This window comes from Neoarius graeffei, chromosome 10, assembly GCF_027579695.1.
Source record: "Neoarius graeffei isolate fNeoGra1 chromosome 10, fNeoGra1.pri, whole genome shotgun sequence".
NCBI classification, from domain to species: domain Eukaryota; kingdom Metazoa; phylum Chordata; class Actinopteri; order Siluriformes; family Ariidae; genus Neoarius; species Neoarius graeffei.
In genome coordinates this window covers 66174261-66200820 of record NC_083578.1, presented here as the reverse complement: position 1 = coordinate 66200820, position 26560 = coordinate 66174261, and the positions used below count along the sequence as shown (strand labels likewise).

At 40.1% G+C, this 26560-nt stretch overlaps 1 protein-coding gene across 4 annotated transcripts in view; it reads left to right on the top strand.

The window, feature by feature from the left end:
* Positions 1-25258, top strand: part of kazna (kazrin, periplakin interacting protein a) — a 170990-nt gene extending 145732 nt beyond the window's left edge. For 3 of the 4 annotated variants that reach the window (XM_060932141.1, XM_060932140.1, XM_060932143.1), the window contains 9 exons: positions 7668-7864; positions 9780-9903; positions 15529-15734; positions 20780-20898; positions 21163-21394; positions 21471-21572; positions 21907-22073; positions 23456-23582; positions 23835-25258. In XM_060932141.1, coding sequence (XP_060788124.1) covers positions 7668-7864; positions 9780-9903; positions 15529-15734; positions 20780-20898; positions 21163-21394; positions 21471-21572; positions 21907-22073; positions 23456-23582; positions 23835-23975 — 1415 coding nt within the window. In that variant the 3' untranslated portion in view covers positions 23976-25258. Of the gene's footprint in view, positions 1-7667; positions 7865-9779; positions 11196-15528; positions 15735-20779; positions 20899-21162; positions 21395-21470; positions 21573-21906; positions 22074-23455; positions 23583-23834 lie in introns of those variants that run through there. The other variant, XM_060932144.1, reaches the window with a different exon arrangement.
* Positions 25259-26560: the final 1302 nt, after the last annotated feature.

Here is a 26560-nt window from a genome sequence, read left to right as displayed (position 1 = left end):
AGCTGTAGGTTTTGTTGAGTATCTTACAGAACCAGCCACAGTTCTTCTGGACACGTCGACTGTCACGCTTGCTTCTTAATTTTGCACCAAAACCTAGTAGCCTTCATTATGTTTTAGTCTGAAAAGTGGTGTCTTTACTGACACTTTTCTGTCACATTTTTGTAATGTTTGGGAACCTAAAATGTTTTTGGACTGTAGAAGTCTTAAAATAAAAATCTGTCGCAGAATTTGTACAACCCCAAATCAGAAAAATGGGACAGTATATTGAAATTAAAACTGAAAACAATGATTTGTAAATGCAGAGGTGCCAATCATTACGATTTTGCCGTAATCATTACGATTTTCAAAGTAAATTCTGCAATTATGATTTTGGCTCTAATTGTTCTGATATTGAGAGTTTCTTACATGGGTACATCATAGTTGACCGTTCCGCAGGTGGCGCTTCCGCATTTTTTTTTTTTTTTTCCCCAGAGTAGTATAATTTACAATTATTGGTCGAAAAACAAATCCACAATAACCATTGACCAATAGAATTCAATCTTGCATGTCTAGCGTGAGTCTGGACGCCATGCTGCTTGTTTATCAGGTCATGGGATTTCTTTTTCAGTTTTAATTTTTGAAGTATAATTATGTCGAGTGGGGGGCGTCGTGGCTCAGGTGGATAAGGCGCCATACCATAAATCCGGGGACCCGGGTTCGATTCCGACCCGAGGTCATTTCCCGATCCCTCCCCGTCTCTCTCTCCTGCTCATTTCCTGTCTCTACACTGTCCTATCCAATAAAGGTGAAAAAAGCCCAAAAAAAAAAAAAATTATGTCGAGTGAAAAGGATAGCAAACCTAAAGCCAGTAGACCAACAAAAACAGTTAACCAAAAGTTCCGTAAGGAGTACACTGATAAATTTAATTACATCATCCCTTCTAAGAAGTCAGTTCACCACGCTTTCTGCTCGACATGTCGAGTAGACATATCTATATCCCATGGGGGTATGTGCGACATACAACGGCATGTTAATACCGAAGGACACGAGGGTAACGCCGAAACTCTTGGGAGCAATAAGAGAATATCGGATATTTTCGTGAAGTGCAACAGTGACCTGGATGCCAAGGTGACAAAGGCAGAGGTTATGTTCACGAACTTCATTGTGGAACATAATCTGCCCATTGCTGTTGCAGACCACGCTGGACAACTTTTCAAGAACATGTTTTCTGATTCAGAGATCGTGAAAAAGGTCAGTTTATTATTCAGTTTTTTCAGTGATTAATTAGCAATTATTAGGATCAATTAGAAGTGTCCGGGGTGGGAGATCTTGTCAATTTGAACCATATTTTACATCCTCCAAATAGGCAAATCTCATCTCATTATCTGTAGCCGCTTTATCCTGTCCTACAGGGTCGCAGGCAAGCTGGAGCCTATCCCAGCTGACTACGGGCGAAAGGCGGGGTACACCCTGGACAAGTCGCCAGGTCATCACAGGGCTGACACATAGACACAGACAACCATTCACACTCACATTCACACCTACGGTCAATTTAGAGTCACCAGTTAACCTAACCTGCATGTCTTTGGACTGTGGGGGAAACCGGAGCACCCGGAGGAAACCCACGCGGACACGGGGAGAACATGCAAACTCCGCACAGAAAGGCCCTCGCCGGCCCCGGGGCTTGAACCCGGACCTTCTTGCTGTGAGGCGACAGCGCTAACCACTACACCACCGTGCCGCCCCAAATAGGCAAATACCCTGAATAATCATTTAAATCAGGGGTGTCAAACTCAAATACACAGTGGGCCAAAATTTAAAACTTGAACAAAGTCGCGGGCCAACATTGAACAAATGAACCTTTTAATATGAACCCAAACAAGTTTTGCTTTAACATTTGAATATGGAACAAGCAACGCTTATTACTATACAATATATAACAATAGTGCAGACATGCTAAATCGAATTTCAAATAAAACACATCAGTGGCATTAATTTATTAAATGAAATTTAAATAAAAATCGTATGCCTCTTTTCTATTTGCAGCCTTCTGATTTAAATATCAAAATAAACTTTTTCCACAGGCTAATAATTTTAAAAATAAAACAACAATAATAAATCAATCAACCATTCAAGCCCATGCCTTGGAGTAGCAAGAAAAAGTGCATAAAGAAAAGGTTAATTATTGCTCAGTTTGCCACACACTGATCTAATCTGATGTGCCCAAGCCAGATACCTGGCATCTCTTCTTGGATGCTAGTTCATCAATGTCTGGGCTCAGGCTCTGAGCTGAGGAAATCCTCAGTATCGAGCGAAGGTGTTCTTCCTCCCACCTGTCCAGAAAGCTCCGGTTTTCTGCCTTTCTATTCGCCATTTTTGGGAAGGGGTAGCACGGTGAAAGTTGTAGCGTGAAGTCGTTATGGCAACTGTCCGTTTGTTGTTGAACGTTTGGACATCCTACTGCGTTTCTGGGTCCTGTCCTGATTGACGCGCCAAAACAACAGCAGAGCATTATGGGATTTGTAGTATTAGCGGTGAATGCACTGTATACACAAATCCGACGAGTAGTCTTTTGGGATTGCCTCGCGGGCCAAATATAATTACACTGCGGGCCAAATTTGACCCGCGGGCCAGAGTTTGACACCCGTGATTTAAATAATTCAACAATTTACTATTTTATTATACAGTATGTCTTATTGTGTATATATGTACTATTTTATTATATGTATTATTATTAATATTGCTACTATAATTTTTGATACAGAAAAATAAAGATGATACTTCCTACTTTTTTCTAATACATAAAGTTATTAAGCAAATAATGTAATCCGCACTCTCCGTTCGCGTTGGATCATTATGATATGGGATCACTAAAGGTTGGCACCTCTGTAAATGATATTTGACCTGTATTCCACTCAAAATTATTTTATTTATGTAGAACACTTATGAAATGTGTTGCAAGAGTCAGAATTGAAATAAGTTAGGACAGTAAAGCATTTACAACTTTTATAATGTTGCGATTCCTTCTCACTACACTTAAAAGATGTTTAGGGACTGAAAACACCAAATGATGAAGTGTTTCAGGTGTTATTTTCGTTGTTTTCTTCCTGTAAACAAATCTTAAAGTGCCATTCCACCATTGGATGTATTTTTTTGGCATAAAATACAATATATTTTATGACAACATGACTAGACAGAGAAATCTTTTAGCTTCAAAATGATATATCAAACATAATTTTTTGACAACGACAAGTACCGTATTTTCCGGACTATACGTCGCTCCGGAGTTTAAGTCGCATCAGCCAAAAAATGCATTATGAAGACGAAAAAAACATATATACGTCGCACCGGACTGTAAGTCGCACTTTTTTGAAGGGTTATTCTATCCATGGAATCTGTGATTGTATCTGATAAGCGGCGCGTGGTTACTGCGCGACTGCATTGTTTATTTAATAAACGAACAGCTGAGCAGTGATAACGCGCCCTTTGCCCTGTAAGTAGCCTAGTCTGATTATTTTAAATATCTACTACTATCTTTAATACTATCACTATCATTATTACTAATAGCCTATATTATTATTATAACTAATATTAGTAGCCTATTACTGATGCATTAATCAGTTTGCTTTTAGAATATTTTTACCGGTAGGGCTTATTATCGCCCCATGGCTCTTTCATCTGTGTTATTAAAGCTGTAGTCATCATCGAGGAGTGTCATTCTTCATTTTTGTCGAATTTTATTTCATCAAATCAGAGGTCAAGTAGGCTATAGGTATATCATCTCCAAAGACAGGTACGGTAGTAAAAACAACCGTCTAGTGAAAAAAAAAACAACAACCACCGCTTTTAAATCCCCTACTTAAATCCTTAAAATGAGTCATTTAACTCATGTCTTGTGTGATCTGATCTCCAATGGTGAAATAAACCGGTTGTGATGAGTACAGTCTGTTATTTTAGAAGATAAATGTAATATATAATTTAATATATAGACTAATAAAAATTAATATTTTATAATATAATATCATGACATATTACTCTGTAACTGTTTGTCACTAAAGCATTTTCTAAGATCATAATGTCTGATATTATTATTATTATTATTATTATTATTATTTTACACACACTATAAGCGCATGTGCGTAAAGTTATAGTAAACCATCCCCCGCCTTTTTTTTTTTTTTTGAGTCGCCGGACCCACCCACCTCCTGCGTTCTGGGACCTCCCACTTCACAAATTAAGCACTGCCTAAAATCACTACATAACTTATTTAAATAACTATAGGCCTATCATTAATAATAAAACACAGGTCAATCAAGTTTATCAAGCTGATGATTTCACTCCAAATCAGCAAATCCATTGAATTCCTCATCCTCGGTGTTGCTTCTGAACAACTCTGCCTCCAGCGGCAGATGAAGCGCCGTTTCCTCTTCTTCTGCGTGGCTGTCGTCAGACTCAGCATCAGCTCCAGTTATTCCGCGGTGAAAAAAAAAACAAAACATATATACGTCGCACCGGAGTATAAGTCGCATGGCCAGCTGAACCATGAAAAAAAGTGCGACTTATAGTCCGAAAAATACGGTATATTAATTTTGCGACCAAAGTCACCTACCCTTTTAATTTCCGCGCGGTAGTGAAACGTGATGTCATCGGCAGGTTCCCCTTCTTGTGTACCACGTCACGTGTGACGTGGCACAGATTATCAGCAATGGCGGATGGAACGCGATTGTCAGCTTCGGAAAAGAAGCGAAGGAAAATAGCAAGTGATGCCCAAAGGAGACGGTCGATGGTGAATATCGGCACAGCAATCGACAAGTGGAAATCGCGTTCTATCCGCCATTGCTGATAATCTGTGCCACATCACACGTGACGTGGTACACAAGAAGGGGAACCTGCCGATGACATCACGTTTCACTACCGCGCGGAAATTAAAAGGGTAGGTGACTTTGGTCGCAAAATTAATATACTTGTCGTTGTCAAAAAATGATGTTTGATATATCATTTTGAAGCTAAAAGATTTCTCTGTCTAGTCATGTTGTCATAAAATATATTGTATTTTATGCCAAAGAATACATCCAATTGTGGAATGGCACTTTAAGGTGTACAACAGTAAGGGGTCATCGTTGACGTTTTTCGTTTCAAAATTTGCCACACATTCTCTATAGGGGACAGAGAGGACAGGCCAGGCACCCTCTTCTTCCACAGCCATGCCTTTGTAATGTGTGCAGAATGTGGTTTTGCTTTGTCTTGTTGAAATCTCCCTGGAAAAGATGTCGTCTTGAAGGCAGCACATGTCGCTCCAAAATCTGTGCACTTTTCTGCATTAATGCTGCCATCACAGAAGTGCTAGTTACCTTCGCCAAGGGCACTGACACAACCCCGTACCATGACAGACCCTGGCTTTTGGACTTGTTGCTGGTAACCATCTGGATGCTCCTTTCTGTTTTTGGTCCGGAGCACACGATATCCATTTCTTCCAAAAAAAAGACCTGGAATACTGATTTGTCTGACCACAATACACATTTCCACCGTGTGCTGGTCCATCCCAGATGCCTCTAAGCCCAGAGAAGTTTTCAGTACTTCTGGACACAGCTAACATAAGGCTTCCATTTTGCTTGCGCCTTTGCCCTTTACACACGGAAATTCCTCCAGATTCCTTGAATCCTTTAATGATCTTATGCACCATAGAGGGTAAAAATCCAAATCCTTTCCTATCTTTCTTTGAGGAACATTGTTTTTAAACATTTCGACACTTTTCTCACATATTCGTTGACAAACTGGAGATCCTCAGCTTAACTTTGCTCCTCAAATCCCAGGTCTTACCTGGATACTGATTTTGTACCAAATCATGATTATAATCACTTGTTTCAAGTCACATCATTTTATTTAATTGTTTTACCTCATTACTCACCCTAAATTGCCCCCGTCCCAACTGTTTTTGGAATGTGTTGCAGGCCTGAAATGCAGGAACGGATGTAGATTAACAAATGAAATGAAGTTGACCAGACAAAACATGAAATAACTTGGGCTCATCATGTCTGCAATGAAATACAAGTCGAACTCAATTTAGAAATCAATGTGTGTAGGGATCTTTATTTTATTTTATCTTTTTTGCATTTTACATACTGTCCCAACTTTTCCCTGATTTGGGGTTTGACTAATAGGGTGTTCACACGGCACATATTTGCATCGATGCTGCACCGATGTATTTTGTTGCGATATATCTTACACCGGTGTAAATTTTGCGCAGCGTTCACACGTCACAAACCTGCTTACTAGAGAGAAGCGTGTTAGCACCGGTGCAGCCCCACTTGCGTTCACACAGCAGTTTCTGCGACCGTGCAATAGTAGCAAAAACTTTATTACTATCATTTCCTTTGATAGTAATAAAGTTTTGATATCATTTCCTTTTATTACTATCATTTCCTATCATTATTACTATCATTTCCTATCATTATTACTATCATTTCCTATCATTATTACTATCATTTCCGATAGTAATAATGCGGAAATGATATATGCGCATGCGTGAAAATGTACTTCCTTTTCCCGGTTGTCATGACATCACCAAGCGCCGGGAAAACAACGTGGATGAAGACACCAGTGTTGCCAGATATTGCTGACGTTTTCCAGCCCAAAATATGTTCAAATCTGCCAAAATGCACTTAAAACTGCCCAATCTGGCAACACTGGAAGACACGCAGTTCTGTTGTTGATACTATTCTTTAAATTCGTTTCTTAAGACAAGGATTTTTTTAAGATGTTACCTTGACAGTTTCGGCGATAAACTTCCGCCTTCTTCAAAACAGTCACCAGATGTCGAGTGGTGACGTGCCTTATCAGCTGATGTTACTCTAAGGAGGCGTGAACGTCCCGCCCAATTTGACAGGTAGTTCACGCCTCCTGCTGTCAGGTCGCTCCTCCAGGATGGCGCTCCAGGTGTATGACAGTGTGTACGCTCCCTCATCCCGGTTCATCGTTCTCTGCGCACGCTTTCGTATCTCCACTGCCTCCAAAATCCAACGCTGGAATCTATTTTCTATTTTCTTTATTTCTGTTGTTGATATTCGCCATTTTGGAAGCGCAAAATACTAGGATGCAAATTACGCAATGCCTGTATGTAATCAACTCTCCTCACGCGTAGCGAGTCTACCCCTGTAGCGTTCAGACGTCCCATTTTATATCGGTGCTGCCCCGCAAACTAGCATTTACTCCGGAGTAAATTTCTTAAACCACCTCCCGAGCAGGGTTAGATTTGCACCGGTTTAAGCAGCTTTCAGGGGCTACACCGGTATAACTTTGTACCGTGTGAACGCTCTACCGGGGCAGCCCCGGTGCTACACCGGAGTAAAAGTTGCCGCGTGAACACCCCTTAAAACTCTGCCGTGCAAAGGCAAACTGCAGTATCTGCATATTGTGTCGGTGGCAAAACACGGTCCAGTAGAGAACAGGTGACGCTATTGGACCATCTTTTGCCACCAACACTGTGTGCAGATACTGCAGTTTGCCTTTGCATGGCAGAACAGATCAGGCACTGAAGACTTTTGCAAAGTAGTATGAATGGAGATACATGTATATCTGTGTGTGTAATGTACTTTCTATATCTAATATAGAACATAAAACTGAAACAAAAATAAACTAATTGACTATTTTGATGGTTGTGTGTGTGTCTTGGTGTTTGTGTTCTTCAGCGTTAAAGGCTGTGCCCCAGTGTATGTGTGATGTTGATGGTGTGTGTGTGGCGCACGCTTCAGGCAGCCTCCGCCTCAGTCCCTGTCACTCACGGCAACCATCAATGATGTCAGACGCCTCTGCGCTGGAGGGAGAGCGATCATCCACGCCGTCTGAGCTCAACTCACCACGACACAGAACACACTCACTCTGCAACGTGAGAGAACACACACTCACTTCCAGAGTACTTGCACAGCAAACGGTTTCTCTCAAATATCCGAACACACACTCATAGAATACATGTTTGCAAATACAACACATCTCAGTTCACCATTCCTGATGTCGCACTGCTGATACTGTACCATGTGTAAAAATACCATCTCTTTACTGACAGGTCTGAGAATGTTGGCACAGTTCTGTTCAGATTCAAAAATACCTGTTTTGCACTTTCATTAAAGGTGCAATGTTGCTAACAAATCCTTTTCCAGTGTGAGATATTTTTACTCACTACTCTCACTATTATTATTATTACATGAAAATGAAAGTGACCGTATTAAAAATGACCTTAAAAGGTGCTTTTAAATACAGGGTCTCATATCATCTCTAGCCGCTTTATCCTGTTCTACAGGGTCGCAGGCAAGCTGGAGCCTATCCCAGCTGACTACGGGCGAAAGGCGGGGTACACCCTGGACAAGTCGCCAGGTCATCACAGGGCTGACACTTAGGCCCTGTTTACATTATTTCGAATCAGCGGATCATCAGATTAACGTTTTTAAAACGATTCGCGTACACACACAAAATTTCTGTGCCCGCAACAAAACCGTTCCCCGTGCACACAGCAACGCCAATACACGGATACTCTAATCACATGACTAATTAGACGGCACGTCACATGATCCCAGTGCATATCGGGCATGCGTTTTTCAGCAGTCGCGTCACATGACCAACGTGGCATGACCAACGCCAGCGAATCAGGAAGGTGGATGTCACAGTGACGACGTCCAATGACGACGTCAGCTAGAGTTCAGCACTGCGTTTCAATGTTTACACAGCACCGGATCAGATATGTACTGGGTTGAATACGTGGGCCCTGGCGGATTCAAATTGTTCCGCCTGTGGAGTCGTTTCCCGGTGTTTTAATGTGCACGGACAGTGCATCCGCGACGAAAACGAGACGGATACGGTCTAATGTAAACACCACTATAGACACAGACAACCATTCACATTCACACCTACGGTCAATTTAGAGTCACCAGTTAACCTAACCTGCATGTCTTTGGACTGTGGGGGAAACCGGAGCACCCGGAGGAAACCCACGCGGACACGGGGAGAACATGCAAACTCCGCACAGAAAGGCCCTCGCCGGCCACGGGGCTCGAACCCGGACCTTCTTGCTGTGAGGCGACAGCGCTAACCACTACACCACCGCGCCACCCTAAATCCAGGGTGTTTTCAAAAAATTTGATATCATTTCACAATCTAATAACTTTGCCGATTCTCGTTCAATTGACCTCAAATTTTAACAGCATGTGTGGAAACGGGTCAATTTGATGTTTAATGCTTTATCTTTTTAGGTATAGAAATGCCATTCACTGGAAAAGAAAAGGCGTTTTGTGTGTTAGAGTCGCTCGAACAAGTCGAAAATTTGTGAAATCGTTCATGGAATCCACATACCTTTTTTTTTTTTATATTTCTCCATTCAAATTTTGAGGAATAAATCTTATATTGCTCAACATTAAGCCTGTTCAGTTTCATTTGCCTAGACTATGTAGTTTCTGGGATATTTACATCTCAAATAATATCAAAGTTTTTTGAAGCACCCTGTTATAAGAAAAATTGATTTTAATTCCTCATATTCCTCCCATCTCTTATTTACCCTCATATCAGTGCAGACACACTTTCCCTAAAAGGGACCCTCAGGCATGCAAATGTAAATAAACATTACTTATATTATTAATAACCTAAATGCAGCTCTGATCGTTTAAATAACGTTTAGACCTATATTGCTGTAAAATCACTCGAGGTGTCAGTTGTGAATTCAGTAGCCGAACACAACAATTTTCCTTTAATTCGGAAAGATGCTATAAAATCTATTTAAAAATTTCATCCCTGCACCTTTTTGATTCCTGCAGTCTTTAGAAGATCTGGAGGACCAGAAGAGGAGGAAGAAGAAGGAGAAGATGGGCCTGAGCTCTCTGTCGCGTGTGTTCGCCCGAGGAAAACAGAGGAAGTCTCTCGACCCTGGCCTTTTCGACGGTACCAACACACCTGAGTACTACATAGAGGAGGACGCTGACTGGTGATCCAGCCACACAGCCTCTCTGACCTCTGTGTGTCCGTGTGTGTTTGTGTGCGCGAGAGTGAGCGAGCGAGCGAGCGTATCGTTATGAGCCTCTGAGGTGCGTGTGTATGTTTGCGTGCGTGTTTTTGCTCCTTGCATTGCTGCTGGCTACAAAAGCACAAGTTTAGAAGCACAAACTCGGATCGGTCCTGCAGCGCGCCTGCTCTACGTCTAACCTTTTCATCCCCCATCTCCACTGAATCTTGCTGTACTTTCTCTGGAAACTTGAAGGACCTTTGTAAATAACAAGTGCATTGTAGTACATCCTGTGCTTGTAAATGTCTCGTCCTAAATGCATTTTGTTTAATTTAACCTTGTCTGTTGTGTGTGTGTGTGTGTGTGTGTGTGTGGGTCAGTGACCATGTTCGCTATGTTTTCCTGCTGAGAAGTGGCAGGCAGATACGATTCAGAGGCCGACACACTGAACGATGAGGTTTGGACCATGCACACGTCACCTGGTCTGAGTCTCTCATTAATATACACACACACAAACCACACACACACACATACTGTATATATCAAGATCGAAGAGCCTTAGTGTAATCCTTGCAGATCTCAGACATGCATAATATCACATGCTCAGCTCTCAGTTATGGAAATGCTTTTAAGCTGATTCTGTCTGCCTGCCGTTCCTACAGGAATGCTCTTAACCTGTCACACTGGATATGGGCTTCCCTTGAACACTGATCCATGACCAATTTGCTCCACTCAAATAATCATGAATCCATTTTTTTTTTTTTTAACCCAAATCTAGATCTGGTGTGAGATCAGTGGCTTAAGGGAAGCGTTCCATCTCCTCCTCCGACGTAGGAAGGGGTCTCATGGAAAAACAGCTGTCCTTGCTCCTTTGCAGATAAAATAGGATTGTGTATATTTAACAAAGCCCATGTTTCCAACATATCATACAAGGCTTATGACTCACTTCTTTGTCCCGCCCCTCTTTTTTCTTTTTTCTTTTACTTTTTTTTGTTAAAAGCCCTTCTTTTCATTCTACATTCCATGGCTAAAACTTGATGTTGTGAAAATGTGAATACTGAATTAACTCTCTGCGAGGGAGTAACGTAGCTTTTAACAGTAAAGAACCTCTTCATGGCTGTCTGGGATTGTGTGAATCATAGAGATCTAACTAGCATGGAAACAAATGTTAAAACTATTATAGAAGTAATTATTTTGAAATAAAACCAATGCTACAAATGGTAAAGTCTGAGGAGACTTGCGTGTGTGGTTTCATGTTAAAGCTTTAATACTCAGCAGCAGCATTTCTCTATAGGGCTGGGCAATCTGATAATATCATTCTGTGATGAATTCTATCACAATACACTTTTTTTTTTTTTTTAATGATAATGCAGCTTTCATTGTATCCATCATTTTTTAAAATCGGTTTAACAATGTAAAAATAATCACATACAATATATACATCCAATAATAAAATAAGTCGTTTATTTGTATAGCGCTTTTAACAACGGACGTTGTTGCAAAGCAGCTTTACAGAAAATTAAAGACTTTAAACGTAGGAGCTAATTTATTTAGATACTGTATATTTATTTATCCCTGATGAGCAAGCCTGTGGCAACGGTGGCAAGGAAAAACTCCCTGAAACGACATGAAGAAACCTTGAGAGGAATCAGACTCGGGGTGTTTTCACACCTGGTCCCCTTTAAAGGAACCAGACTCAGTCCTCTTTAAGTGGACCAAAAAGTGGACCAACAGAAAAAGAACTCAGTTCTTTTTGTGTTCACACTGTGAATTTATTACAAAGAGGACTGGGTTCTCTTTCTGGTCCAGTTAAGCTTTGATGGGGCCTCAGTCCTCTTTCTGTTCACACCAGGTCCTCTAGAGCCCTCAGACTCCCAGTGCACGGAATTCTGGGTAATTTTCTCTTGAATCAAAATGTCTGCTGCCATGCTTGCCCTGCTGTATTCTTTGATTAAAATAGTGCGGATTAAGGAAAATAAATTTATTATTATATATTTATGAATATATATATATATATATATATATATATATATAAAAATATGTGTGTGTTATATTATTGTGGCCGACTCGTCAGTCAGTAAGTTCAGAGAACTGTAAAGCAGCTGTGGTAAGTTCCAAAAGGAAGTTGAGTTTCCCTGCTACAGTCACGTGACCAACTACGGCAAACGAAGAAGGTTAAACTACAGTGAAAAAGGCGAAGTGAACCCGGTGCGCTTTTTGTTCACAATGCGCAGATTAGGCGAACCGTACCGTTGATTTTTAGCGAACCGTACTGAGACCATCTCCTGAGGTGGTCTCAGTTCGGTTCGCTTTAAAGGGGTCTGGGTACGGTTGGAGTGTTCACATATGCGCAAAAAATGCTGAGTCATCGATCTGAGTTCGGTTAAATGGCTGAAAGGGACCAAGTGTGAAAACACCCTCAAAATGGAACCCAGCCTCATCTGGGTGATAGCATGATTATCAATAACTCGCTTCTATAACTGTCCCCCATATAGTCATAAAATACAACTGTGTAACTAGGAAATTCATTGTAGTTTTAACATGAAGTCCGTTTTGTTGCTAGATTACAAAAACGCTCATTATTTTTGTACCGAATCTTTAAAATTGTCACTTCTGCTCCTTTTCAGTGTTAAGCAGTTTGTTTTTCGTATACGTCAAATAAATTCGCACGTTCTTTTAGACGCTCCTTTTACTGTCAGTTTCTTTGGAAACCTCTATATTAGGATCCCTATCATACATCATAGAAATGTCATTAAATATTGTGACTTTTGTCTTATTGCCCAGCCCTAGTTCCCTTCATTATCAGGATGCTTTCAGTTAGCCTTACTAACGATACATTCTAGCCTTCTAAACATCTCTAATACTCACACTGATCTATGTAAGTCCTAGTCATGCTTTTTGTAAATGTTGTTTGTGTGTCTGTTTAAGCACAAGTGTGCGTGGTACATGTTTGGGAAACTAACATCCTAGAGTGTGCAATGAAACACAATTTTAGTGTTGAATATCATCCCAGAAGCAATACTAGAATTAATAATAATAATATTAGCAGTTAATTTATAATTTATAGCACTTTATTCATCTGTAGGCGGGTGTTAACAGCAGCAGAAAGATGGGTGAAGTATAAATAAAAATACAATGCAATAATACATACAAGACACTTTGTCCATGGAATAAAAACGTGTTCTATTCCCTTCTAGTGGGTTTATTGATGGCAATATTATCATATCGCTTATCCTCCATGTATTACGCCATTCTCCCCAATGGAGAATGAGCATGCAATATCGTTATAATATTGCACATTGTCGAGACAGCATGACATCACACGTCAGAGCTCATGCAAATATCCAATGACACAACTTTTCTGCTGCGCATACGTACAATCATTTCTTTGTCGGCCGGGAAAGAGAGAAGACGAGGCTAATCCAGTGCTACTGCTAGGATTAAGCACTAAATAAATAAACTGAAACTAAAGACGCACTGAACACCCGAAAGGCTACCAAAACTTCATTATATATTCTTAACGCGTATTTACAAGAGAAAAACATACCAACGGACATCAAAAAACTGGAAAAGAGACACGTCGGAGATGTAAAACTTCCACACTAGCAGGTGACCGTGACAATTTGTAAACAAACATGACCGTGAAGTTTGCTTCATTAAAAATGAAAGATTTTGAGAGAATTTTGGCTGCCAGGTTGCTCCGTTGTGTGTAGTTGTCAATGTTGATTTTAAAAGTAACCAAGTAAATTACACGGAAAATAATACTATTCGGCTTGACTGCGCTAGCATTGGCCTTCACTAACACTACACCGACTGGAAGGTAACTGCACTGCCGCGCTAAACAGCACCGAGTTGCAGGTAAGCTAGCGTTGACCTTCGCGAACGCTACTGCTACGCTGGCTGGAAGCTAACTGCACTGCTGCACTAACCGTACCAAGTCACGGGTACGCTAGCGTTGGCCTTCGAGAATGCAGATCTGAAGAGTATGTATGTGTAATAATATTGACTGGCTTTTTTTGTGGTATATCAGATATACTTCATTCAGCTAGCATGATATTGGACTCTTCTTCGACTTGTTCAGTATCATGCAAGCTGAATGGAATAGATCTGATAGACTATGAAAAAAACCAGCCAATATTATTTAACTATTATACATACAGGACTTTTTTTTTTTATGGAATAAAAACGTGTTCTATTTCCTTCTAGCGGGTTTCATTCATTTGGTTAGATAGCATGCAGTATTAGTATATCGCTTATCCTACTGTACGTGTATTACGTCACTCTACCCAATGGAGAATGAGCGTTGAATATGGTTTACGATATTGCATGGTTGTCAAGACAACATGACGTCACACGTCGGAGACGTAAGACTTCCGTGCTAGCAAGTGACTCTGACAATTTGTAAACAAACATGGCCGCCAGGTTTGCTTCATTAAATATGGAAGATTTTGAAAGAGAACACCCAAAAGGAATGTGTATGAATAATAATAATAATGGCTTTTTTTCATGGTATATCAGATATATTCCATTCAGCTAGCATGATATTGAACGAGTCTTCGACTCGTTCAATATCATGCTAGCTGAATGGAATATATCTGATATACCATGAAAAAAAGCCATTATTATTATTTAAATATGCCATGATAAAGAGCAACAAACGAATGACAAAACAGGATATCTAAAGTGTTAAATATTTAGGTGTCCTACGTATGTAGGTATATAAATAAAATTGTAAAGTGCCTGGGTGAGGTATCAAGTGTGTTTAGCCAAGGATCTATGTAGGTAAATGCAGCGTGGAAGGAGGGTGGGGGGTTGGAACAGGCATTGGCAGATGTTTTCAACCCATCCAAGTCTCTTGAGCATTCATGTTCGAATGTAATGAGAAGCGAGCGTTAGGAGAATAAGCAGAGCTGAGGGAGGGAATGTGGCTCTGCACATTAGGTCACTTTGAATATCTTTGTGAGCTGACATCACCTTAGCCCTTAGAGACTCGAAGTGAGGAAATGATAAATATATATACTGCCATCTGCTGGTGCCACTCTACTGCGTCATCCTGTGTAATCAACAAATTGGCATGCAAATCACTAAGCACGTCACAAATATTGCAATGTCAGCTTATTCAGTGTGGTTGAATGTGGGGTTTTCTTTTAACATCTTGACCACGAGTGTTAAACCACGTCTACCATCCACGAATATGTCTGGACTATAATGTTTTTGAAATGGTGACACTGTCCGTCTGGCTGGTCTGACCGTTTTTCATTTACTAACCATACACCGGCTAGCTCTGATCTCTCATCGAGTTGGTAATTTATTTCTTATTTCATCTGATTAGCTTGAAATAATTTTCTGCTGCTCTAAAATACTTACATTTGTCTTAACGACTGTATCTCTTGCCTACCCTGGCTGCATAATCCTTCCCAAAAAAGTCTTCTAGAAATATATATTTACAGTATAAATACACATGATCCAGTACAAGTGTGAGTTGCAGACCATTACTGCTGCTTAAAAAAAAAAAAAGTCTCTTGCATATAGCCCTGCCTCTTTCCCCTCATCCACTGATTCAGACTCGGACAGCCTGTCCAGCCCGGGCCGTCTGAGTGCGAGCCTGTCGGACACCGAGGAGCAGCTTGATAAACTGCAGCAGGTGGAGCTGGCGAGGACAGTGCCCATGTCCCGGTGGCGAGCTGGCACTGTTCAGGCCTGGCTTGAGGTCATCATGGCCATGCCCATGTACATCCGTGCCTGTGCAGACAACGTCAAGAGTGGCAAGGTTAGAAAATATTAGAAACACCTACTCTAGCAGGCATATTAGATATACTGTAAAATTTGCTACCTGTTAATCTGTTCAGTAAAAGTACCGAATAGTATATTGTACAGTACACTATCCTTACATACACTATACAGTACCAGTTAAAAGTTTGGACACACCACTACTCATAAGTTTTTCTGTATTTTTGGACTTTTTTTTTTTACACTGTAGAACAATACTGTGAAGATATCAAAATTATGAAATGTTACATGTATATTACACTTCACCATGGCAAATGCAACATACAACATGCCATACTGTAAGTATTAGGATATACCGGTAATTTGTATTATTCTATCCACATTCACTGGATATGAGCAATCATGTGCGCTGATTGCCTACTACTAGGATATCAGCTCATATACAGTGAGTAGAGAAAAACAAAATGGTGGCTCGTTTTGCTAAACCAACTGAGGAAGAAATAAAAACTACTCAAAAACAAAAGCCCAAAAAATACATAAAGGCAACAAAATATTGAATAAAAGTTTTTGATGGTAAGAACGTATCATTTTTTAAATTTTATTTTTCAAGAATTATTTCATCTCTTCTCATTATCTCTAGCCGCTTTATCCTGTTCTACAGGGTCGCAGGCAAGCTGGAGCCTGTCCCAGCTGACTACGGGCGAAAGGCGGGGTACACCCTGGACAAGTCGCCAGGTCATCACAGGGCTGACACATAGACACAGACAACCATTCACACTCACATTCACGCCTACGCTCAATTTAGAGTCACCAGTTAACCTAACCTGCATGTCTTTGGACTGTGGGGGAAACCGGAGCACCCGGAGGAAACCCACGCGGACACGGGGAGAACATGCAAACTCCACACAGAAAGGCCCTCGCCGGCCACCGGGGCTTGAACCCAGGACCTTCTTGCTGTGAGGCAACAGCGCTAACCACTACACCACCGTGCCGCCCCAAGAATTATTTATTATTATTATTATTATTATTATAGCATTTTTCACAAATTGGTGCTGTCATTTCACCGGTTTGTTTACATTCGAAGCGGAAATGATTTTGTCGGACGTTTTGTATAAGGTTTTTATTTATCAAAATAAAGCAAAAAATAAAAATGCTCTGTTTCTAAAAATTCAGTGAATGTGGATAGAATAAAACTGTTATTCCACTCAATCTTGTCGTACACGGCTTATAGCCGACTCGGCGCTATGTGCCTCATCGACTATCCGCTCATGTACGACTCAATTTTGTAGAATAACTGTTAAATTTTTTTTTTTTGCGGTCCAGTTTACATCAAATCCTGCGCTCTGATTGGCTGGCGAGTGGGTCCGTATCCTACGATACGGACCCCAGATACGGACGTCTGGCGACTCGCTCGTTCACAACAACAAACATAGTAGCAATTTTTGTCAACATTTATCCTTTTTTTTTTTTTAAATAAGATTTATTTCTAAGATTTTTATCAAAAATCTTATAAATTTTTGCCTTCGGCTGAAACGTTTGTCGAGAATAAATTTTTAATAATGTTCAAAAGTTGGGTGTCGGAGTGAAATTTTTCTATTGTACATTATCTATATTTACACCGCTGGGACCCGTGGTATCCTCTGGATCCTTTTGGACAGACTGGTTGTTGGCTGACCACTAAAGAAAATGCTTCTATTTTGCAAGCGTTATAAATTTCCTTAATTTTTTAATTAAAAATTATCAGTAACAATTTGAGGTTTGTCTTTTTTTTTTATTTTAGAATATTTACATGACTTTGAATGCTTATTTGTTTTGCTTTATTGACAGTTTGCACTAGAGCTGGCATCAACTCCACAAATTTGTGTAAAACCTGATGATTCATATTGGATCAAAATCATGGGAAAGTTGTCTGAACATGTTCAGTGGAAAAGATGAATCTCAAAGAATATCTGACCTTTTGTAGAAAGGAGTTCCAAATGTCGCAAATTTTGCTTAAATTTAAACAGCAACCAACAAACCTTGCAGAATCTTGAATACTGAATATTGAGGATTTTGAACATTTAGTTTGCTTTGTTTTAATTATTTCTTTAAAGCTTTATTTCCAGTCAATTCTGAAAACAACAGAATTTCAGTGTGGTCTCAGACTTTTGGATCATACTGTATGTGTTGCAGCAGCTGCCTTTTCCATAATTACAGCAAAAACTATTTCAGGATATTTACTCTAATTATATGCTAAGTTTTATTTGTGCAGTGAAGACGGTGCCAAACACAGGCGACAAGTTAATTTTCAGGATTAATACTTTTTAGGCACTTTTAACAGCAAAAGTAAATAAATCAGTGCAATAAATATGCAAACGAATCCATCTGTTATATTTTACTATTTAAGGACATACCGATTCTTAAAATGCCTTCGTGTGGATGAGTTGGTGGCTCAGCTGAAATTGTTGAATTTGAAGCAAATTATAGTTTAATACTGATGGAGGATGTCACGCATCAGCCATGTCAGGGAGGATTTTCAGCTGCTGTATGTTCAACTCCAGCTATAGTTAGCTTTTTGGAGCTGGCATACACCACGGATCTAATTCTAAACTAGCTGCATGGGATTGAATACTGATGTGCAATCCGTGGCTCTGAAAGCTCCATTTTACAAAACATAGGAGTAGGATTAAAAAAACGTTAATGATCCGTCAAAGTTAATGAGAATGAAGACTTTTCCCAGTGTAATATTGTGTGGTTGACTGTAGAATTGGTTTCATCGACAACCCTGATTCCAAAAATGTTGGGACACTGTGTAAAACATAAATAAAAACAGAATGCGATGATTTGCAAATCCTTTTCAACCTTTATTCAATTGAATACAATACAAAGACAAGGTATTTCATGTTCAAATTGAGATAAACTTTGTTTTTTTGTAAATATACACTCATTCTGAATTTGGGTTTATTCCAGGTGTTCTGGTTTCCTGCCACTGTTCAAAGACATGCAGGTTAGATTAAAAATAAATAAAATACCCAGCCACTGGGGTTGCACAAGCTAGTGTATACTCGGCGCCAGTCCCAAGCCTGGATAGGCTGGGAAGGGTTGCATCAGGAAGGGCATCTGGTATTTAAAAAAAAACCTATGCCAAATCAAATATACGGATCTGGAGGATCCCCTGTGGTGACACCTAACGAGAGCAGCCGAAAGAAGACGATGACGACAACACTTATTCTGAATTTGATGCTTGCAACACATTCCAAAAAAGTTGGGACAGGTGCATGTTTACCACTGTTACCTCACCTTTTCTTTTAACAACATTCAATAAACATCTGGGAACTAAGGACAATAATTGTTGAAGTTTTGACTGTGAAATTCTTGATACACGACTTCAGTTCCTCAACAGTCCAGGGTCTCCGTTGTCATGTTTTCATAACGCGCCACACATTTTCAACAGGAGGCAGGCGGGCCAGTTTAGCACCCACACTCTTTTTGAATGTAGATTAAAAAAGGATTTGCAAATCATTGCATTCTGTTTTCATTTACATTTTACACAGTGTCCCAACTTTTTGTGGAGTTAGGTTTGTAGATGGAGCCAGTATGCAATATTTCAGTTGTAGTCTGAAAAATTTTCAGATTAACAAAGTACATTTGGCCTGGATTATTTTATCTTCTGCCTCACTGTTTTCCCCCACTGACCTGACTGGCAACTAGTGATTGTGTTAGCTGACTAGTCTACGTATGCCCTAATATTTTGTGATTTACCTTTTTAGAGGGGGAAAAGAGCAGAGCTGAGCAGCTCAGAAAAATGTAAACAAAAGGATAAACGTGAAATATGTATTTTACTTTTAAGGTCACCTCAAATCGGGTTTGTTTTTTTTTTCCCCCTCAGATGTCTTTAAAATTCCATGATTATTATAAGTCTTGATATTTAAAATTACCAATACCACCATTAACAGTTCATTAGTTGAGGAAAAATGCATCCAGTACTTTGAGAAATAAAGGTGGTCCAAATTGAATTTACATTATGTGCTTCCCTATAAAGGTGCAAGATCTGGTAATTGTACAAGCAAGGCAGTTTGTCTTCATCCTGAAGTTCATAATCATTTGCTTAGTAGTGCATATCGGGCCATTATCATGGTCATCAACATCAGACCACCATAAGGGAAAAGTGTGGCACCATATGGTATGGTGCACCTGGTCCTATAAAATGGCCTCATACTTCTTGACCTTTAAACAATACAAAGCAGTTACCAGAACTGCTGACTCACATGGCAGGGCTACCTGTAACGTTATGATCCGAGCATAACAGCACCATAGCAACAGGTTTTCTCGAAGTTAAACGGCATATTTTGGCTTTCTCCAGATATGATTGTAGGGTATGGGAGAAGGATGACTCATCAGATGATATCACTTTTTCATTTCTCAGGGCTTGCTTATGGTTAGCAATGAACCTGTTTGGCTTAGATTTGTAAACATGATCATGCTCGCTTGATTTTCACGAAGGGTCCCTTTGACGTGTTAACTCAAAGTAGAAGCACATTTTTGAAAATATGAATGTATGCTATTCACACCCAGTTTAGTCACTGCTAACTCCCACCCTTCAGCTATATCCACCCATCACCCAATAGCCACCAGTCTGAAAGTGTGAGGCTAAAACCTGCTAGCAAACCTAGCTACTGTTTTACACCATATAAGAGCCCAGTGTTAGCTAGCTAGCGAACTAACTAACTAGCTAGCTTGTTTGCAAACATTGGTAACGATTTAGTTGTATATTTTAGCTATACCATGTAACCAATGCTAATTTTACTTGGTTGGAAATGGATGTTATGCTAAATCCGTTTGGGGGGTGTTTTGTTTTTGCCTGTTTGTAGCAGCTATTTGACCTTTTTCACATGTTTGTTAGTTTCTTTCTGTTGCTTTCAACAAAACCATATCTCTGTGTCAGGATTTTTTTAATAGCAGACACATATTGCTAATTACAGTTTAACCTGAGTGAATTCACCAGTGTAGATGCTTCATATACATTAAATAAAACACTACACGTAGTAAGTACATAATATTGGTCGCGCTTGTACGTACTCATGGCCCTGTGTATGTATGTGTTAGGTGATGTTAGCCTTAACTGACACAGATCTGGAAGCTGGTTTGGGAATCAGCAACTCTATGCATCGCAGAAAACTGCGCCTGGCCATAGAAGATTACAGACAAGCTGAGTCGGGACATGGGTGAGACGCACGATCTGTCAGAAAATCGTACATTTAAACAAAACGGTTCGACTAATTCCTTGCTTTGCTCTGTATACATAATCACTACTCCAGCCAAAGAAGGTTGTAAAATAACCATACCAAAGTATGACCTGAGCACAATATTATCTACTGTGCACACACACACATCGCTATACACACAGTACAGTACAGTAAGCTACATTTCTAATATGTGTACTGTAGCTAGGTTTACTCGATCTGTTTTATGTCTGTGTGTGCTGTCAGATTATCGAATGCTGCAGACCTTGACCACCACTGGGTGGCGCAGGCATGGCTAAATGATGTAGGCCTGCCACAGTATTCTCAGTTCTTCCACACACACTTAGTCGATGGACGCCTGCTGAGCACCCTTACACGAGCCGACCTGGAAAAGCACCTGCATGTGTCCAAAAAAGCCCACCAGAGCAGCCTGCTGCTAGGAATCCAGCTCCTACACATACTTAACTTTAACAAAGAGGTACAGGATATACATGCATGCATATACAATTGTACTACTAATACCATAATATATCATATATTCTATATTTCTGAAGCTGCTGCAAACAAGGCGAGCAGACTGTGAAAACCAGAACTCGGACCCTCTGGTCTGGTCCTGCCATCGCATTATTAAATGGCTCAGGAACATCGACCTGAAGGTACGTACACACACTTGGAGAGGAATACTGATTAAAGAAATAAAAGCGCAAATTAATAATGCACCTTTAACCGATTGTTTGAGATCGAATACATGTAGTTCTTTTGAGGAATGAAGGTGGTCCAAATCTAATTTAAATATATAATTTACATGTAAATTATAGTTTTTATAATTTACATACACATTTTATAGTTTACACACACACACACAGCTTGACGAAGGAAATATAACCGCAACTGGAAAGAAAAAAACAAGTAGCTGTAAAAAAAAAAAAATAGACATTCAGTTATTGAGTGAAAGTACAGTGCTGACATTTTGTGCATGTCTTGTTTCAGGAGTTTGCTGGCAATCTTCAAAACAGCGGTATTCATGGTGCTGTCATGGTGCTTGATCCTTCCTTTAACACAGACTCCATGGCAACAGCATTAGGTATCTCTGCAAGCAAGCACATGGTCCGTCAACACCTGAGTGAAGAAATGAATGCCCTCCTTGCTCCTGCAAGGTGAAACCGTAGGAGAGAGATATTCTTGTCTTTTAAAAATGTATAGCTACATTCAAAACTGCATGGAAGCAGAAATAAATATACCACTACTTATGCTAATGATATGGTGCCCTGAATATAGTCACTTGCCATCAAAACAGTTTGCCCAAGCCAAAAACCAGTCAACAGCTACCAAGTTGAAATCCAAGTCAGGTCTTAAATCCGTGAGCTTCTGTTCAAGTCAAATCCAAGGCAGGTCTTAAATACATTAGCTTCATCTCTGAAGGTAGCTTGTTTAGCTACATTGTTATATGCACATTGTATTGTATGTAGTGAGGAGGGTAGGGGAGGGTGGGGAATTAAAGGGTTTATTTGAAGAAAAAAAATGGAAAATGAAGCTTTCAATGTCAATTGTACTTTTTATATGTGAAATCAATAAACATATATGTCAAAAAAAATACATTAGCTTCTATTCAAGTCAAATCCAAGTCAGGTCTTAAATCCGTGAGCTTCTGTTCAAGTCAAATCCAAGTCAGGTCTTAAATACATTAGCTTCTATTCAAGTCAAATCCAATTCAGGTCTTAAATACATTGGCTTCTATTCAAGTCAAATCCAAGTCAGGTCTTAAATACATTGGCTTCTATTCAAGTCAAATCCAAGTCAGGTCTTAAATACATTGGCTTCTATTCAAGTCAAATCCAAGTCAGGTCTTAAATCCATGAGCTTCTATTCAAGTCAGGTCTTGAATGGGGAACTGGGGTATGGGGGGAGCCTGGCTACCTTAATGAATTACAGAAGCGAGTTGTGATGGTTTGGGCACCTTACAATGATGCCCTTTGGTCCGCCACTAGTAGGAATGTCTCATTGGACAGAGACCCCAGGGTCAACCCATGACCTGCTGGAGAGGTTAATTCTCACCATTGGCTTGGGAAAGTTTGGGGACCCCCTCAGAAGGAGAGAGAAGTATGAACAGGCCCTTCTCAGCCTGTTGCCTCTGTTACCCCAAACAGGAACAACAGAAGAGAATGAATAACATGGTTTATATCACGTAACGTTGAAGGATAAATTTTAGTGCATGCAACATTCTGTAAATATTTCCAGGTCCAAATCAAAGTCCAGATTTCCTCAAGTTGAAGCTGATTATTGAATCCTAGACAAGTAAAGGTCCAAGTGAAATTACACAGTTGTCACTTCAATCTAGTTAAAGTCCAAGTCTAGAACTCAAGTAGTCCAAGATCAATTTTGTACTTTGTAAATGCAATTTTGGACATTGCCTTTGTGGACACGTGCGTTAAGCTTCTGAGGACTCCCTATTCAGTATACAGTAGTAGTATGCAGTGCCCTACTACTTTGACCTACTATTTTTATAGTAGCTTTAATCATTGTCATTATACCTGTGCAGACTGGATGTTGAACAGGAAATTGAGGCCATGGGAACTCCACCCGCTATGTCCCGTCAGAGCTCTCTGAGACACTCGACGATAAGCCACCCTGATACCCAGCACTCCTTCAGACAACTCAAAGTCAGGGTGAGACATTTATTTCTTCAAAGTATTCAGGAGTAAAAATGAACAGTGTCAATAAAGAATATACATTTTTAATTTTTTTTAAATTCCAATCTGATGAATATCTGTCAGACATTTCTGACAGAACGATGCCTTACCGTGTAAATTTATTTTGTGCATGTGATCTCATGGATCTTTATTTAGGTTTTGGCTTCACATTTTCAGTCACTGCATGAAGTGGATCTGACAAAATTAAATTCGCACTCCTTCTTTCAGCCTGAGGTAAGCTTCAATCTGAAGAGCCATGCTGGAGTGAACATCACGTCTCTAAATGCTAGCTGTTGTGAAGATGCCACACCCCAGCCAGAAAACAGTCCAGCCAGAAACCTCTCTGCTGCTGACCTCACTAATGTCTAATCCTAACTCTATCATCCCGAGACATGGTCCAAAGCCATAATGATCCTGATCTCAAGGGTTTAAGCTGTAATCAAATGTTGTTGATGGAAAAGACAGTTATATGAATTGATTTGTCAGTCAATCGTGACGTTTTTATGATAGTTATTAAATGTATGTTTTGTATTGCCAACACTGGTGCTAAGGAAAGATTTGGACTTGGAGTTCTGGCACAAATGCTGCACCTGATTTAACTTCAGATACCATAATACATACCATCTATATAATAAGCAGCAAATTTGTTTGTCTTGAGCTAACGTCGCCATTTCTTGACGGATTTTCACCAAATTTGGCAAGTAGGTCCGGGGATGACCCGGAATTTTGCAGATATAAACAAAATTCATGTACAGGTCCCAGGGAGGTCCCGGGGGGGGCACAACATCCACCCACCCCCTCCCTCAATGCCTTTCACGTTACATTTATCAACACAAACTCTCGACAGATCTTCACTAAACTTGGCATGAAGGTACAGGAGATGGCCACAATTTGGCAGAACTCAGAAATTCCATATTTGGGCCCCAGGGGGTCCCTCGTGGTGGGCCCCTGGGTGGTGGATGTTTGGATTTTTTTGTTTGTCTTGGGTTATCATCACCATTTCTCGACGGATCTTCACCAAATTTGACATGGAAGTCTGGGGGCAACCCAGAATTTTGCAAAACCTGAGCAATGCCAGGTAACCTGCTTAGTAACACATAATGGACATCTGGGGTCTTTTTTTAAATGAACCATATAACGAAAGTCACTAATATTTCTGCAAATCCTGCAAGGAAAGCTTTTGTTTTTTCAAATTCATAAAAATCACATCAACAAATATGGAGCTTTGTAAATAGCATGAAAGAATTGTAAATTGTACAATGTGTCTAATGTTATGGACATACAGTACAATTGATTGTGCCTTAACCTTGCCTATATGCTCTGTTAATTTATTGTCCATTGAAAATACTGCACAGGAAATTGGGTCTGTGTGAGTCACCTAGATCTGTAGACACAGGCTAAGCCTAGTCTTAGACTTGGAAGACTATTAAATGTGAGACCCTGTAGAAAATATAAATTAGTCCAGGCCTGGACATAACCTGTGAATTAAAAACCAAGGAAATGTGTCAGAAAGAAATTGGAGACTGCATTGTTCTGTATAGATGTGTCTCACCTGCAATGCCTAGGATAATCTACTAACAACATTGAAGCTAAACTTGGGACAAACATGTCATTATCTCAAACATCATGACTAATAAATGAATTCTCTCAAACACAGAGACGTGTCTCTTTTCTGATTTGGTGGTTGTGGTAGTTGGTCCCTATAAGATCTACAGTCTAGATCTTATATATATATATATATATATATATATATATATATATATATATATATATATATATAATGTGTGTGTGTGTGTGTATATAGTATATATCAGGGGTTCTCAACCTTTTGCAACCTGGGCCCCACCAAAGCTGGTTCATTGCAGTTGGGGGCCCCTCTTCTCGCCCCGCCCCATCCCCCCCCCAAACACACTCACCCGCAGTGACGCCACCCGACCTACAGCACCTTATATCGACCGATAATAGATAGATAGATAGATAGATAGATAGATAGATAGATAGATAGATAGATAGATAGATAGATAGATAGATAGATAGCCCTGGGCTAGATTATTATTATTATTATTATCATTATTATTAGTAGTAGTAGTAGTAGTAGCAGCAGTAGTAGCATTATCCATAGTAGACTAGCAGTAAGAAAACAACAAAAACAACAAATTATTTGGGTAGAGCTGAAATGGGGAAAGCAAAAATACAGTGTGGGGTAGTAGTCTTTAAAAAGACTGTTTGGGTTTTGCGCTGTATCGATGGATTGATGATAGTAGACTAGCGAGAGTCGGCACGAGTTAACTCGGCAAGAAACCAGACTAGTGTGTGTGTGGCAAGCACTCACACGGTGGCCACGGTATGCAGACTCACTCACATGACGTTGCGTCATGTTCGCGTCACGGGCTTAAAATAACCTACACACAAGATTTTATGATAGATTGATGATAGATTTTATAATAGTATTGATTTGTATGTAATAGTCCAATGTCCTGCATTTTGACATGGGTAAATGTGTTGCATCTGCTTAGCTACTATAGCCTGTTAGCCCCAGATTTTTTTTTTCCTCCATACATGAAGCCTACTCGCGACCCCCCTGGAGTACCTCCGCGCCCCACCAGGGGGGCGCGCCCCCCCGGTTGAGAACCACTGGTATATATAAAATCTCATTATCTCTAGCTGCTTTATCCTGTTCTACAGGGTCGCAGGCGAGCTGGAGCCTATCCCAGCTGACTACGGGTGAAAGGCGGGGTACACCCTGGACAAGTCGCCAGGTCATCACAGGGCTGACACATAGACACAGACAACCATTCACACTCACATTCACACCTACGGTCAATTTAGAGTCACCAGTTAACCTAACCTGCATGTCTTTGGACTGTGGGGGAAACCGGAGCACCCGGAGGAAACCCACGCTGTGTGTGTATGTATATATATATATATATATATATATATATATATATATATAT